Genomic DNA, 16973 nt, shown 5'->3' on the forward strand with positions numbered 1-16973 from the left:
GAAGGATCTCTTTCAGATGGCGGTGGCGCTCTCTGTTCCGCTGTTTAGCCGCGCTGGCTTTTAGAGAGGTTTTCCTTAATTACTCTAATACCTCCACTAAGAGCCTCTAGTGCAGAACGTGCCCCTTGTTGCATACAATAGTCCTGTGAACGCGCTCCCATTTCTGCACCTCTAACTTTCTCCTTTATTACCCCCATGTATTTAAAGCTTCCGCAGTTACTGGGTGGGGGCCACGGAAGCTGTTAGGTTTCGGCACGTAACACTGCGGCTTCTCTCCAACTGTTGCTTTCTGAAGCAGCCACTAGACACACTACTAAATCAGCAATCGTCCTTCTTGTGAATTCTCTCATTGTTCTCAAGAAATAGGCTGCAGCGCCTGGAATTCAGTATCAATGAGTGCAACATGAGCAGGCATCACTGAAGACTCCCCCTGCTGCTGGGTTTTCTTGGCAGCCTTTCCAAGCTCCATTTTGGGCCTACTTCTCGTTGGTGCCTGCATGTGTGTCAGATGAATAGTGTCAGCACCACCTACTCCTTCGGGAGGGAAATCTGAGCTCTTCCCTCTGCACCCGATCACCGCGAGCCTTCCTGCAGCCCTCCCACCTGCCCTGTCTGCGCCCAAGCCCCCCGTCACCTCCCGCCACCCACGGAGCATCCCCAGCACACAAGGACACGGGGAAGAGGGAAGCAGGCTGGAGGATCACTTTCCCCTTGTGAAGTCTGAGATCTTCCTGCCGCCAGACATTTCAGCTGCGAGCTTCCAGCAGCAGCCTGAGCAGCATCCATACCCTGCAGCCGGAGCCCGGGAACTAGGGCATCGCCTCCTCCTCCTCCCACCTCTTGCACGAAGCTCACCCAGTTTCCCAGCCGCCTCGTTTGCGTTATGCAAAACCAGAACCGGCCACCTGGGCTTCAAATAGGAGGCTGGGGACGGACAGAGGAAGGGACGCTGTGCTTGTGGAGGAACACTTGGGAATACAGGGCTCAGGTGCACGCAGGGAGAGCCGCTGGATGGGGGATGAACAAGGCAACCTTGCGCAAAACCAAAGCTTTGGAGGCAAAAACCAGCAATGAGAGAGTCGTAATTCAGCTGTCTTTGTTAAAAAAACAAACAAAAAATCCCAAAACATAAAACAACCCAAACATTTAACAGATTTGTTAACCACAGACATAAAAGAATCAAGAATACTAGAAAAAAAAATACATCGCAGGAGACATTTTGTTTTACAAGGCAATTGGATTAAGTCACTACTGGCTGACCAGCTGGTCAGCTGTGGAATAGCTGTGTTGACAGGAACACAAACATTGTAAAGAGCATTTACTGTAGAAGTATTAAGACTAAAAGATATTTACCCTTTAAAATAAATAGAGTGTCATCTACAGCAATATTTAAATTAGTAAAATATTTTTTAAAGCAACCAAATACAACAAAATTGTAAATCAGATCTACATTTTCTTCTGTAGGTTAAAATCCTTTTTTTTTCTGTTAAAAAAAAAAAATAACACACAACAAAAATATGAACTTTAAAAGAACGGTATCGCTGAAAAGTCAGATTACTCACTAGAAGTGAATTTCACCCTGGCTTTTATTCTGAGGGCCAGAGCAAGGTCCGGGTACCACCTAAAATTGGCCCCATGCAAGGCTTTAGGTGGGGCACGGAGCCCACCGGGCCCTCGGAACCAGCCAGGATTTCTCTCTGCATGTGAAATTCGTCCCGGGCAGGAGACGCGGCTGGGTCGCATCCGAGAGCTCGCCGAGCCCCTGCGCCGAGACGAATGTCACCCAACGGGAATAATTCAGGTGCAGATAGAAAGTCTCTTTTAGGCCACTTAAAAATTAATTCAGTGTTTAAAAAAATACTTCTTTTTTCTCTCATCAACACGTAACAGCTGGAGGAAGCAGCACCCCTTCTCACGCAAGGAACGGGGGGGTTAAAAGCAAAGAAAATCCTCTGGACATCGGTTCCTTAGGGGTGACCTAACCTGAGCGACGTTTCCTACCGCCACGACCCGCGGCGGAGAGCGCCCGCACGGTGCCGGGAGCTCCTGGTTCTGCCCAGCCCCGCTCGCTCTCCTCCCGCCCAGCTCCACGCAGGGCCCTCGGCTTCCCCCCCGGCTGCTAGTTCCAGTTCGGACCGTGTAAACCGCGAAACTTGGCGAGCGTGGGCAAAACCAGCGCAGGGTGCAAGTCCTCACGTCGTGAAGCGAGGAGAGCCCCTCGAGCATCTCTTAATGCTGGGGTCCCGTGGGACGCCCTGATGTGGGTAAGGGCACCGATTTCCATCACCACTTCGTGCCCCGGTCGGCAGCCAAACGCCACCAGCTCCAACCGTGCCGGCCTTCCCATGGCCAGAGATGCTCGTGGGGCTCCCTGGGCTCCCATTGAGGGCTCTGCCGAGGTCACCACACCGCCAGCAAAACCCAGCACGAGCCCCGGAGGGAACTGGAGCTTCACCACTGCGCTGCCCTTTCTCAAGCCACAGCACGAAGCGTGGCTTCAAACTGCAAACCTCGCCAGGGCCCGGCGGTCCTGCGCCTTCCCTTTTGATGTCACGGGGAACGGAGTTGCGCAAGCCGCCGATGGAAAAGCTGGTGTCCCACAAGAACAGCCAGAGCGTTGTGTCAGGAGAGCAGTTGGCTGTTTTTGTCTTTATTTTTATTAAAGCCCGAGAACACTGGAGCCTCGGTTAAAGGCACAGGCACCGTCGCAGACCCAGAGGAAACCTGCTGACATCTCGTCCCAGCACTGCGAGGAAGAGCTCTGCCCAGACACCGCTGTCCCTCCGGGCCCCGTGGCACAACCCAGCACACGGGATGGACACACGGAGGAGCCCGATTTATTCCCCTGCCCGAGCCGCCCACGAGGAGAGCACGTGGAGAAGAACAAAGCGGCCTCGCCGGGGCCCCCATCCAGTTGAAGGGTCTTTAAAGTTTGTTCAAGCGACAGAGCCCCTTTGAACTCGGCTGTCCGCAGAGGGTGCCGTTACAAACAATAGCGTGTTTACCAGAACACAGTAGCTGGGATGGCGAACGCCGCAAATACTGCAGGAAATTTAAAAAAAAAAAAAAAAAAGCTTCCCCCTGTTTTTCTTGCCCCTGTTTTTGTCCGGGAGCAGCTTGCAGGGCTGGGCAGGGCAGGTCCCGTTGCAGCCTGGGAGGTTTCACAGTTGGGAAGAGGAACCCGCGCCAAGCCTTCGGCTCCCACCCCGCTGTTACCAGCCCCTGCGGGATGCTATTCCACGAATACCCCTAACAACTGCCCCCTCCCCCCCGGGACTCTAAAATACTCCAAAACAAGCTGCATCGAAGAACAGCGATAACGGAAAGGGGATTAGCACAACGACCAACTGCGGGCACAGCAATCACTGGCAGAAAAACGTAGCTGCGGCCCCACGGCTCCGCTGCCACGACAGCTCCGATGAGCTGGGGGCCGTATTTGCAAGAACACTGGAACATGGAATATAGTCACAAGGTACCTCATTTAGCTCTAGCTACTGTTGGGGAAGGCAAACGCACGGTCACTGCGGTTGTAGGTGTCCTCTGTGGGGAGGGTTCACCTCCCGTGGCGGGTTGTGCACAGATTACGACAAGGTGACTGATCACAGGCTCAAGAGAGTACAAGCAAACAGTAAAAACGCCAGAAAAATTCCACATCCAGTTCTGGGAGCAATGAGAAACTTTCCGTGAGAAGTCTCTACTGCTCCCCTCAGCCCCAGCGAGGCATCCCGTTCCCATTTTGAGGGACACAAACAGCGAGGAGGCTCGCTGAACCAAAGCCCACTGAACACGACCAGCAGACACTGCCGTTCCCTGGCTCGCGTTAAAGCTTTTGCCCTGGACAGCAGGTGGTAGCAGCACTTCCACCCACTGGAGAAATCGCTTTAGTTGGGTTTGCTTTTTGAAATGAAATTCAGTTTTACCTCCTTATTCGTTGTCTCCCTAAGCTCTGGCATAAAGAACCCCTCTCTCTTACAGCCATGCCACCAGGCTCTAGTGGAGGGGAACTATTGGCCTCAAAAACTCAGGGATAAAAGGAATCAGGCTTTGAAAGGTGAACTTTGTCCTGAACCAGGCTGAGATCTGAGCTGTGGCCGACCAAATTCAACATCTGCATGATTCTGTGCTGCTGCCTGGTTCGGTTTCTCCCTATACATCTCTTGCCACGGACACGCTGGCGAGGTCACCACGAAACCTATGACATCAATGCCAGGGCCAGCAGGTTAGTAGTACGAAGGGAAGATCCTTAGCAGCAAGTGGAAAACAATCAAAGCTCTTAAAAAGCAAGCAAGCCAGTTAAGGATTTAATTAAGATCAGTTAATTAAAAAAATAAATCTCAGTGTGACATCTCCTCTTTAAAACCAGTGTGAAAGGGTCACCAAGAGGATGTTGTTTATTCACGGTCTTCATCGCTGATGAAACTCATTAAGAGATATGCCCAAACCAAGCAATCCCCACGTCTGGGAGACTTGGACCCCTTTCTGAGCTCTCTGTGGACTGGACTTGAGTGTTAATTTACACTGGATTGCGGTGCATTTCCTTTGCATCACAAGTTAACTGCTGGTATATATTAGCACGGCGAGCCTCTAAATTCAATCCAGGCTCTGCAGGAAACCAGTCCTGAGACCATCACAGCCCCAAGGATGCAGGGTAAGTGGAAGGTGAGAGACTGGTTCTTTAGCCATGAAACAGGTCCAGCATAAGGAGTGATTTCCAATCACTACCCTGCAAAAACATCTCGGCCTTCAGCTGGAAGAGGATTCCTGGCAGGGAGGGAAAACTGAGCTCAGGCTTTATGGTTCATGACCTTATTTATGCAAATGCCTCTCCACAGGCTCTGAGATGCTCCAATTCATTGCACGTAGGTCCCTGAACAGCCACGCACTGGCCATAACTTTGGGTAGTTCTGCACTGCAGACATACCCAAACCAGCTGCGATTCTCCATAGCTTAACTCATCTCGAGCAGAGCTCTAAATTAATACATTTGTAGTGCAGTCGAGCTGGCTTGGGTATCTCTACACTGTAGTGCCATGGAAAAAGCAAAGGTTTTCAGCATGATGATTGTCTCACCTATTCCTGCCTCGAAGCAAAGGTGTGTGCCTGGTGAAGCAATAGCGAAGAGCTGCACGCGGATACTTGTTGGCATAACTGTGGTCATTGTCACACACACTGGAACAGAAGCTGCCACCTGCTATAAGATAAATGCCTTTTTTTTTTTTCTTTTTTTTGCCAAAGAGCTTCTTAAAAGGACAAAGCATGAGCTAGTACCATTGGTGTCCTTAATGCCTCTTTTCCAAAATGACTCTATGCTAAGAGGAGAATCCAGTAGGAAGCGTTAGCTCTTGGAGGATCCCAGATTCCAAACAGCTTAGTTTACAAAAATAATATATAGGAAAAAAAAAAATCAACAACCTAATTTCTAAAGCACAAGCACGGAGAACATTTGTAACAGAGACTCGTGCAGCTCACTTGTAGGGACAAGATGCATTGGATTTCCAATTGACCATCACCTCGACTGCAGAGGCATTACGAGCAAACTGTTCAGGAAGCCTCCAGTCCTTGGTTCTTAGAGCAAAACAACCTACAGCAGACCAAGATCAAAGACAGGCTCCAGGCTTTTGGGGATATCTGCCCCTTTCCGCCCCCCAGAGCCGGTTGGTCCCATCTCCCCTGCAGGCACTGGTAACGAAGGGCTCAGGGACAGGCAACGTGGGCAGCTCCCAGCAAACGAGCCAGGAGAATCCCACCAGAATTTTATCTTTGTCATTGGTTTAGGGGCAAGCATCGATCACGCTGAGGGCAATGAACAGGGCCACTTGCAGAGCAGAATGGTGCTCATCCCATGCTGGATGACAGCCTATCTATGGAAAACAAGGAGTGAGCAAGCTGTCTCGACTTTCTGCTAACTCATGCAATTCCCTGGGTTTACTGGGAAGAACTCCACCCTGGGGCCTGTACCTGACCCAGTGCTAATCCACAGGGCCCAGGGGTTGTTGTTCTGGTGGAGAGCATCCCAGAGAACTGGCTCAATAGCAGGGAGATAGCTTGGATCTGAGAGTTAAAAGCCACGTGCTCATTTCAGGAACACAAGGAAAGTCAGACAAGGCCTCCTCACACCATTTCTCTGACACTAATTCTGCTCTGCCTTGTCTCGCCTAAATCACTGCCCGTGGCACTTCCTGGGCAGAGCCCCGAGCATCCAGCAGCAGGTATTTAGGGGTGTGTGTGTGTGTGTGTGTGTGAGCGAGCACCAACACCAGACAAAGTCCTTAAACAACCTTAGCTTCTCAACCACCCCCTGTGACCAGGCAAGGTGGGTGGGTCGGGCTCAGGACCACCCTGTAGCTGTGTTTCAGCGCCCAGCCCCAGCCCCGACACAGGCACCTTTGCACAGCTGCTGATGCTCAAACTGCTCGAGAGCAGATCCGCCGCAGCCTGGGGGATGCTCAGCTCATCGCTAACTTTAGTTTTAGAAACCCTAACAAGTTACCCTACACAGAGCCGAAGTACAGTCCGCAATATCACACACACACACACACAGATGCCGACTGGACTCGCTGCTGCCGGACACGCAGGACCCCTTGGAAGTCACCGGCAGGAATTCCTCTTCCTGGTCCACGTTCGTACCAAGAACTTCTCGTGGCTGCTCGTCTGCCGGGCTAAAAGGTGGCAACAGGAAGGCTGGAGGAGGCAAGGCAGGGCAGGTGGCATGGTGTCAGACATGAAGCAGCTCTGTCGGGGTGCTCCAATGCCTGGGTTTTCTTTATGAGGGATCAGAAGTGTTTTCTCCTTGTGTTGTCTTAAAATAATATTGTGCGTTTCCTGGAGCTGAGTGTCTCTGCTTTTCCTGCTTATCATTCTTGAGGAACCACTTCCATCAGTTTCTGGCACACAGCAGTTGCGTGGACTAGAGGGGAGAAAGCAAAGTATGGGTCAAAGAGATTGCACACGGAGGGCCCAACATACATCTTGACTCGGTTCATGACACTTTGCCTCAAAAGGGGCAGAGTACACGCTTTGGTTCTGGGCAGGATTAGTCCAAATACAATTTTGGAAGTGAAAGCAAATGAACTACAGGCTGCTCTCTACTCATGCCTAGAACTTGAGCATGTAACATTGGGAGCTTCACTCCTGCAGCAAGGATACTACACTGCCCCGAGAGGCTCCTGTACCTCTCAACACCAGTTTTTACTTGCACGGTGATATGGTAACCACATTTGGATGCCAGAACTGCAAACAGTCCCAGCTGAGTCAGGCACAATACCAGGAATGGGCATAGAAAATATGAGCTGACAGTTTCCCTGACAGTTCTGAAAACCTTGGCTGTATGTGCACAGCTTCTTTAGACTCAAGAACCTGGGAGACAAGCAGCCCAGGGTGCTGAACACAAGGCAGAGTCCACTGCCTCACACCGCCACGCAGGATGATGGTGCGGGCACAGAGAAGGGAAGAGAAGCATTTCACTTCTAAGTGCGTACAGGAAAGGCGCTGGAATAACTGTATTTTTCCCCCCATTAGTTATAGTGGCTGCTATCTAACCACACCTGTGCTTTCTGCTGCTTCATCGTGCATTTGGACACCAAACGGACTTGCCAGGCAAAACTAACACCAGTTCTAAATACACTAAGCAAAAATAAACTCAGATTAGTCAGAAGTGATCAAATCATCTGCAACTTATGTATATACAAGTGTTTAAAGTTGACATGTTTCTAATGGGGCATTTGCAGGATTATCATTCTGTGTCCCCAGAATATTTTATCCTCAAAAGCTTTTGGTGGTGAAAAATAATTAATATGGTAATTTGCCAACCAGACACTGCAAAAATGGCTTTTCCAGGAACCGAGCCTAATACCCAGAATAAAAAAAACTGAGTGAGTGAGAGAGGGAAAAAAAAGAATAAGGACTGCTGAGCTCTGTTTAATGCCTTTTTCTTCTTCATAAAAAGCACCCAGCTGAGGCTGGACATTTCTGCTCGTCTGCTTTTCTAGGTCAACCTGTTGTTTGAGAGCTGGGAGACAGATGGTAGAGTTTAGTTACTTAGACAACATGGATTGACTTTCTTGATTCAGGTGTTCAGACAGAGGTTACGTGTCCGAGCTTGATCTTTCCAACCCTTCGAAACACACCACGGTGTATTACCAGCTGTTGGAAAACCTTACACAAAGATGACCTAAAAATTAGCCTCAGAAGAGAGAACGTCCAGGAGACATGGGATTTTCTCTTCCTTCTATGCTGCTGTCACATTTTGATGCCAAGGAGAGCTTTGACTGGATCAGAAACCTTAGCACTGGCTAAGCGATGAACTGGGACCAATTCCCAACTTAACAGCATTCAAATTTTTGGCCAACTGTGCTCAAACTGTTACGCTGTTCTTTCTTTTCCCTCCCAGCACCACTAGAAAGCTATTCTCTGCTGATAAAGGCCTGACTCTGTGCTTTTACAGGAGGCAGAAGGTAACCATGGGTTCACCGAGTTATGCTCCACTACAAAACAACATCCAGTTCGCCAGGAGAAGAAAAAAGGCATTTGGCCCAAACTTTGCAACTATGACAAGTCAAGGTGCATTTTGGGTGCTTGGTAGAGAAGGTAATCATCAGGTTAAAACTTGTTAGCATTAAAAAGCCTTGATCAGAGCCAAGACACTGAAGCCTCCACTACACAGATGGGAGCCAGTGCTACAAGCTGCAGCACGCTCACCAGGAAGCACTGCTGTTCTTGGAGCAAACCCCAAAGGCTGCACCCTTGCCCTTCCTCAGTAATACTTACAGATGCCTTGGAGAACCCACTTGGGCTTGTTTTGCCACCAGACCCCGAAGAAGTAAACAGGAATCCCACTGAAGATGATTGCAAAGCCAATCGCACATTCTACTGGTGTCATCCAGAAGGAAACAGCGATGAGAAACAAGCAGGCCAGGATGAAGAAAATGGGCAGGCAGACGTTCACCTAAAAAAGGACCCAAAGAATTGGTAAGAACTTTCATCGAGGGAACAGGGACAACTTTCCAGTGAAGTTTTTCCATCCTGGGAAGGGAAGGACTTCATGTCCCACTAATGGACTCTCTGTGGACAGGGCTCCTGGCTGTCCCAGGGCTCTGAACAGGGGGACTGGGACCTTGAACTGCCACGGGGTACCAAGTCAGCTAGCACTCCTCCAGTCCTGGAGAAGATGGAAGTAGACTAACACCTAATGTGCACTTTGAACAAACCAAAACATGGAGGTGTAGCTTGCTAAGATAGCAGGGTTCTTTCTCAGCAGTTTCTGACATTCAATTCCATACTTGAATGATTTCTTATAAAAAGCACGCGAAACAACAGCATCAAATTCAGCACCAGCCACAGCACAGGCCTTTGCATCTCATTTCCCAGGGGACTCAGCTACACTGCTCTGAGCAGGGCATCTGTTGAGCGCAGCCCAGGTGTTGTTGTTGTTATAAAAAGGAAAAACCAAAACAGCAACAGCAGAAACAAAGGAAACACGGAGAGTTACTTTGGGAAGGCACTGATAAAGGTTTGTGAGTTTGTTTCTCTCTGGCTCCCTGTTGCCTGGCAGGGACCTGAGCATGCTCGGGGGCTGGGGGGTGAGTGAGAAACATGCCTTTAAGGAAGGCAGACATGCTTGTGGCTGACATGATCTTGGCCTCCTACCAGATGGGATGCAGTACTGCCAAGCTGGCCAAGGACAAACAGAACAAAAGTTCTCATCTCTTCAGGCGTGGGTTTGTCCGCTTTATTAAACTATTCTAAGTGAATTCCACAATGGTACAGAGTGTTTCACAGAGAGCCACAGCCCAAAGCTTGGCCTGGGGAATATGTTAGTCACTGAGAGCTTCCCCCTGGGCTGCCCCACTGGAACACCCAAAACTCTGCCACCCACAGCATCCTTCGCTCAGATGTTCCCATGGCCACAGCATCTTCATCTCCTGGGCACTGAGTGCACAGATTTGTGTTTGACAGATTTTGATGCAGCTGGGACACCTGTGTTAGCTTCCCCTGACAGTGACATCTTTGCAATCCCAGTCCCTTTTCCAAACAGGAAAAGCAGCAGTTCTTGCTGCATGTCCCCTGCAGCTGAGAAGGGACTTCCCCAGAACTGGGGGACTTCCCCCAGTGAAGCCTCAGAGCCCTCAGACAGCTTGAACCAGCTGTTTCCAAGCTGGCACGGCCTTCCCTCTGAGCACAAATGCAAAGACCTAACACATGGAGGACCTGATGGGCAATTCCTGCACTGCTCTCACCTTGATGGGCCTTTCCAGCTCTGGCTTCTTGTAACGCAGCCACATCATGCCAATGATGGCCAGAGCCACGCACAGCCAGTTGAAGAAGCTGAAGAAGTTGATGACTGAGAAGATGTCATTGGAGAAGGCATAGAGCAGGGTCATGACACACTGCATCCAGAAAAATAAAAGCCATTAGCAAAGGGAAAAGTAGGCAAAACCGCATGTATTATAGCACTAAACGTGGGAATTTTACAGGAGCTATCTGCCAAGAAAAGCAGCAGGTTGATTTTTTTAAATAAAAACTTATTTTATGCTATTTTGGTGCCTGGAATGATTTCAAAACAGAAGTGGGATAAAACGATATGATGGGAAGGAGAAGGGCCTATCCTCTCCCATGGCTGTAAACACAAATGGCTGTGTTTGGAGTCCCACTTGGATTACACTGATGGGATCATGCCCCCAGTGCTTTTCTCACAGGTCAATGCTTATCATCACAGAGCTGGGTACTTACCGTAAAGACGAGGGATGGCACAGGAGTGAGAAGCCGAGGGTGAATCATAGACAGAATGGAAGGCAAGTGTCCTTCTCGGGATCCGACGAAGAACAGCCTGTGGTGAGGGAGACAGAGCAGTTATCACCACTGCAACCTTTAGCCCCGGGCTGGGGTTTGTCTTCTACACAAAACAAGCAGGGACAGGTCACGATCAGCCTAGACAGTGCTGAGGCAGCAAGACTGAAATGCCCAAACTCCGAGTTTTCCACCTTAGTGGTGCACTGCATGATGCCAGCTGTGCCTTCTTTTGGTAGTCACTGGTTCAAGAGTGGGGCCCTCCAGGATCAGCCCCCGGTGTTCTGCACGTATGCACACTGGGAAATCTCTGCCCTAGAAGGAAGGCTGGAGACGGGCGAGGAATGCAAGAAATCATACATTTATATCCTCCTTTCCAGAGCGAACAACTAAGTGACTTTCCTAAGGTAACCCAGGAAACGTGTGTCAGACATGGAACCTCCTCAGTCCTTGTCCTGCCCCATCCTTTCTCCCCATTCTGGAGGAATGCTTAGTCTGAAGTTTCGTAAGTTTCTGGTTTTCATTAAAGCCATTTTTTCAGGCAATGCCGCTGAGGTTTAAGCCTGTGTTTGTTTATATTCTAATAACTTCAACAGGACTTTGCCCAGAGGACAGAAAACTAGAGACCACTGCGAGACTTTCTTTTAAACTGGATATGATTTTAAAGCCTTATTTTTTTTCCATCATTCCCCACATGGGCTCCAGACCCTTTAGACTTTGTGTCTACCCACAGCCGCTCTTCAGAGGACACTTATTCCAAACCAAGAGGCACTAAGCACTGCTTGTAAACAAACGCCACAAAACGGAGCAAAAAAAGTACCGGGAAGAAGTGAAGAGAGATCCATTAACGGATCCAAAGCACGATAAGCCAACAAAGACGGGTATGATCCAGGACATGACGCCAAGGTGGTAATTCCCGAAGTCCTAAACAGGAGGGGCAACAAGACAGTCCCGTCACACCCGAATGCCCAAGAGAACTCACAGCTGCCTACAAAGCTTTAACATTTACAGAAATCTGAACAATTAACATGGTTTCACAGCTCAAGCTATTAAGGATTTTTCCACTTCGCCATTTGCTGCTCCTCCTTCCTCAAAAAGCATTTTATGGAATTGCAAAAGAACAGCAGAAAGCCTTTCCCTCAGGGTCAGGAGACAAGATTTATTGGAAAAGTTGTCCAAAAGCTCAAGACCAAATGAAAACTGCGAGCAGATTCAGCCATTCAGCCACTGCCAACTGCATGTGTGGAACTGAGTGAGGACACTGGGACACAGCTCCTCGCAGTGACCCGGAGTCATAGTTTTATGTCACAGACTGACCCCACATTGCTTCCCTGCAGTTTCAGGCCATCATAATCATACTAATTTCAACAGACGTGCAAAGGAACACAAGCAGAATAATGCAATGCAGGCTGGTATCTCCAGTAACTCCCCACAGTGTACTTGCAGGCTGGAGCTTGGGGCTCTGCACTCATCTGAAGGGTGAAATGCTGTCACCTGATGGACCAGACCAACTTACCCTGGACCGGGAGATTCCCCCTGAAGCACTGAACAACCCTGGTCATACTCCGTTTGCAAGGTCATATCACACTGCTCACTTCTGAAGCAATCAGGATTTCTGACCACAATGCCATTTTAATTAATAGAAGTACTGTCTTTCTCTCTTAATTAAAACAAGGGAGATACAGAGAGAGAACAGTCTAATTCAGTATTGGCTGAGCGACCTTTTCCTATAAACATCATGCTCTGGTAACTGATGGTAAGTCATGCAGCCAGCAGCAACCTTGCGTATTTATGAGCGAAGAGCAGCGCTAACTGACCATCCACCCTCGCTATTGTGTGAGATTAATCCCACTCGGTAGCACGCTGTTCTTCCCTGCTCCCGTCACAGTTGCTCTTTATCTCCTGTAATTATTATTTTTTTTTAAGCAGCGTGGAACAACCTAGGAGATGTATGCAGAGATAGCAAGTCTGATTTGAGCAGCCCTGAAAAACAGATGAGTCATATCAGAAATGCACCTATCTTACCACGGCCACGGCTTCGGAGTTCAGCATCTGTTCCGTCGACAGGGTTGTGAAGTAAGCCAAGTTTGTCAGCACATAAACCAAAGTGACTACAGGTAGTGAGATGATGATAGCCAGAGGCAGGTTTCTAGGAAGAAAATATAAATTGTAATGGAGCTCTGCAGTTCAGAGAAGAGCCACTGATGCCAGGGAATGCTAAAGGCTCGTGCTGCAGCCCTTCTGCATTCACTTAAAGTTGGCATGAGCCATTCTGCTCCTCTTTGGCTCTTCAGCTTACACGGTTTCTCAACCACACTCTGCTCCTCCAGGAGAGGAGAAAATGCCCACGCAGTGATAGCCTGGAGGCTGACAGATGTAGAGTGAAGGATCGTGGCAGAAGGGACTTTTTACAGAGAGACTCTGGGTGCCTGGGCAAGCAGCAATCCAAGACCACTCCCAAGGCAATCAATTAAAAATAAAACCCCATGTCTCTTCCTAGCTAGCAGCATTAGCACATACATTCTCTTCTGGACAAGAGAGAAGTGTCTGTGCTGGTGGCTTTCTTGTGGGAGATGGAAAGATCAGGGGCTGAGTGGGCAGTCTTTAGGCTCTAAGCTCTGTGCAGCTGCCTGGACTGATGAATTTCAAAGCAAGTGAGTTCAGACACAAGCTGCAAAACTTTTTCATAACTATGTTTGTCAAGGAAAGAACATGTCAAATCTTAGACTTCCCAGTAAGCACTAATCATTGCCAGGGTCAGCCAGGAATGGGCTCTTGCACAACTGATCCCAAAACCCATGCTGACAGAAGGACTGCACCTTCCCTACAAGCAAAAGCTATTTTTCACTCTGGTGTGGCACATCCTCATCTCACCAGGTCCCCTTGCAAAGCTCTGAAAGACACAAGCAGTGCAGAAGGTGGCCTAATGCTTGACAGAAAAGGAAGAGCACATGAAAAATACATGTACGTGCAAACACTGCTGGGGGAGTTTACACAAGATAGTAATAAAGCCGTAAGTGCCTCTTCCTCGCCTGTAATTCAGAGAGGTGCCATGCCGAGGAAATACGGTTTTACAACAACAGAGATAATATCAGCAGTACAGGAAAGCCGTGTAAGCAGCAGCCCTTCTCATACAGAGACTGTTATTCCCCTTCCCCTAATCCAGGGAAGAACAATGCTATTAGCCTATCTAATTTTCCATTTCCCTAGAAAGAGATCTTGGCTTCTGGGCTGATTAGCCATTTGTTACACGCACAAGACAGCCACAAGGAAAGGCCTTCCCAAGAAAAACAAGTTTTCCTCCCATGGAAATCATCACAAGACCCACACCTACCTGTAGGGATTTATCATCTCCTCTGTAACAAAATTCAAGTAATTCCTGTAATTGAAAAAGAACAGTGATAAATTCTGGTTAGTCCACGAGTAAAGGAAACCCTGCATCTTAAACATCTGCGAGGGAATTTTAGGTGGGGTAGAGAGACCAAGCCTTGCTGAAAAACTTAGCATGGGTGATGCCTAGTTCAAGATCTACAGCACAAAATCTGCAAAAGCACAAGCCCTGGGCAGTGCTGGTGGATCTAGCACACCTTGCAAGAGGAGCGGTGGCTGCAGGCTACAGGCAGGGTCACCCTCCAGGCACTGTGGACGGCTGCAAGTAGCCTTTTTTCACTGCAAACGGAGCAGGCTCCTTGAGCTTGGAAGTGTTCAAAGGGGCTGACAACAAAGTTCAGTTCGGTTCTGTCAGAGGTGGATACGGCAGTCTCTGCTTTGCAGTACCCAATCTGTTGGTAGGCAGCAAATCTCTCCCCTACAAGATAAACCCACCCTCCTGCTTTTTTCTTAACATCAGGAGATAAACTGAGCAACCCATAACCTACTGCCTCTTTTAAATCCCACGATCACTGCCACTTTGTGCTCCTCTAACTTGGCTGGAAACTGCGTGTGAAGAATGAGTATTTAAATTACTGGGCAAGGCCAGGGCAGCTAGCTGCCTCTGCTCTGGAAACAAGAGATGGAAGGTCCTGGATCCCACTCTTCCTGTAAACACAATCTAGGGACAAAAGGAAGGACCTACAGCATTTAGCACTAAAAAAAAAGGAAGAAGACTGCATCTTACCACCCTCCATAGGCAAAAAGACCACTGTACAAAGCTAACACGATGTTCCCCACGCCCACTTTCGTGTCTTTAAAGGAGTGCTCAGGAGTCAGGCTTGTCACATCACCTGCAGAGAAGAAAAAACAAGAAAGGACTGCTGTTAGACACTTGCTTATCGTGCTGATGCATTTTGGGTTGTGTCGAAGAACACCTGCACTCATTTATATTGTGCTGATTCCTCCAGTTTTACAGCGATTAATTCAGCCGGTGTAATGCACCAAATAATCAGGCCCAAATGCACCACCTCGAGCGGCCAGCCGTGAACAAGTACTCAAACTTTCTCACACGGCACCGTGCTGTCACCAAGGTAATCTCTCAGATAGCTCCCTGCAAAAAAACACGTTCTGGGGACCTTCCGGCTGGAAGATGCTATGCAAACAGATACGGTCGCATTGTCTTCTCAACTGAAAGCTGCTGTCGTTCGATAAAAACCCAGGATTTCCTCTAGCCACCTGATAAAGCAGAGGGTTACGGCAGTCCCTTTGATTGTGGGAAGTTAGATTTTTTAGAGCTCGAATATCTGAAGTTAGCTTCTTTAGGGCTCGAGTATTGAAAGTTCCTGTTATGTATCTGCTTTTGAAATAAAAAAGCCATAAATAGAGGTCCCAATTGTACATTTGGTAAGAAGTCTCCCAGAGCAGCCAAAGGTTTATTTGTTTTGCTTTAAAATGCCCTGCGGTTGTTTTGTTCCCTGCCTTTTGATGTGGAGCCTCCGTGCGGGCCTGGCTTGGTGAAGTCACCCTCCCTTCCGCGGGGGCAGCGCTCGCTCCCCTTGGTGAGGAAGGAAGGGGAGCGAGGCAGGGTTTGGTACCACACGTCTGCATCCAGGGAGCCCTCTCCCAGCCCATGTGATTCCTCTTAGGGCACAGATCTTTGCTAATCACCCAAGCAACTGCATCACATGGCAGTCAGCAGTGTCTGGAGCTTAACCCTTCATCTCTTACCGCACGGTACCCCGGACTCTCATCTGGGGAAAGAAAAGGGTTGTTAACAATACAAGGCATTTTTTTCCTCCAACAGCACGTTCTTCCCATGTCACACTGGGAAGTTTCATCCCTCCATGCTGCCAAGAGCTGTTTGCAGATGCTGGGTGACATAATACGGATGCTCAGACCTTTTACCACACGGCATTATGCTCCTAGCAGGGGGAAAGGGCTGCAGCACCGCTGGAGCATCCTTCCATCCGTGGGGCTTTGCGAGGTGCTGCTCCAGATCTGTGCCCATGACACAGAGCAGTCCTGTACGCGTGGGAGAACAGCATCTCGTCTTTCACCCTCTCCCCCTGTCCCTCAGGCTCTATTCCCCATCCTTTCCACAGCTCCTCTTCACCTCATTTCTCCCTCCTGCTCAGTCCTAACCAGGGCTCTGAATCCTTCCCCCGCACAGCCACGGTTGGTAGCAATAGTATAAAAATAGCAGATACGAAAACAGGGCAGTGGGCAGAGGAAAATACAGAAACTGTGAGATAAAACACTGATGTGACTCGTCTAAAATCAGCCAATAAACTGATAGAGGCTACAAAGCAGGGCCCAGCTGCTAGTGCTTGAATGAAATGAGGTACTGAAACAGGAGAGCTGTGTGGAAATGCAGAGACTGATGCAATGCTGCAAGTCTGACCTTAATTCCTGGCTTACAGGTTCAGACATATAATCTTAATTTAGCATTAATGCCCTGGCCTGGCTCTGAACAACAATGCTGAGCCAGAGGTGGGTGTGCATGGTATCACTTTCTGCTCGATCCCTCAGCCTCAGCTTCCCTTAGCTGCCCCTCCTGAATAATTACCAGGCTAGTTCTTTCCAGATCTTTTGTTATGGGAATATGGTACACTTTTCATTAGCAGTGATTGTAATTAGTTACTGGAATCATGCACAGGTGGTCTGGGAGAGCAGGAGAGATCTCCAGGCATTTCAGACACCCCTCGGGATGTCTCCTCTCAAAGGCCTGCTCGTGCTCTGCCAGTGACCCAGCCCTCACTGGGACCAAGATATCACCACCTTTACCAAGCCAGGAGGAGCCAGGGCACAAAGAGCATC

At 49.0% G+C, this 16973-nt stretch overlaps 1 protein-coding gene across 1 annotated transcript in view; it reads right to left on the reverse strand.

Moving 5' to 3' along the window:
* Window positions 1-5219: 5219 nt before the first annotated feature.
* SLC7A5 (solute carrier family 7 member 5) overlaps window positions 5220-16973 on the reverse strand; it is a 35221-nt gene continuing 23467 nt past the window's right edge. Inside the window, exons 3-10 of the mRNA XM_035336802.1 lie at window positions 14902-15007; window positions 14119-14163; window positions 12810-12933; window positions 11605-11708; window positions 10728-10824; window positions 10235-10384; window positions 8766-8943; window positions 5220-6906 (exon numbers count right to left, since the gene is read on the reverse strand). Coding sequence (XP_035192693.1) covers window positions 6854-6906; window positions 8766-8943; window positions 10235-10384; window positions 10728-10824; window positions 11605-11708; window positions 12810-12933; window positions 14119-14163; window positions 14902-15007 — 857 coding nt within the window. The 3' untranslated portion in view covers window positions 5220-6853. The remainder of the gene's footprint in view (window positions 6907-8765; window positions 8944-10234; window positions 10385-10727; window positions 10825-11604; window positions 11709-12809; window positions 12934-14118; window positions 14164-14901; window positions 15008-16973) is intronic.

The sequence above is a fragment of the Oxyura jamaicensis genome, chromosome 11 (assembly GCF_011077185.1).
Source record: "Oxyura jamaicensis isolate SHBP4307 breed ruddy duck chromosome 11, BPBGC_Ojam_1.0, whole genome shotgun sequence".
Classification (NCBI taxonomy): Eukaryota; Metazoa; Chordata; class Aves; order Anseriformes; family Anatidae; genus Oxyura; species Oxyura jamaicensis.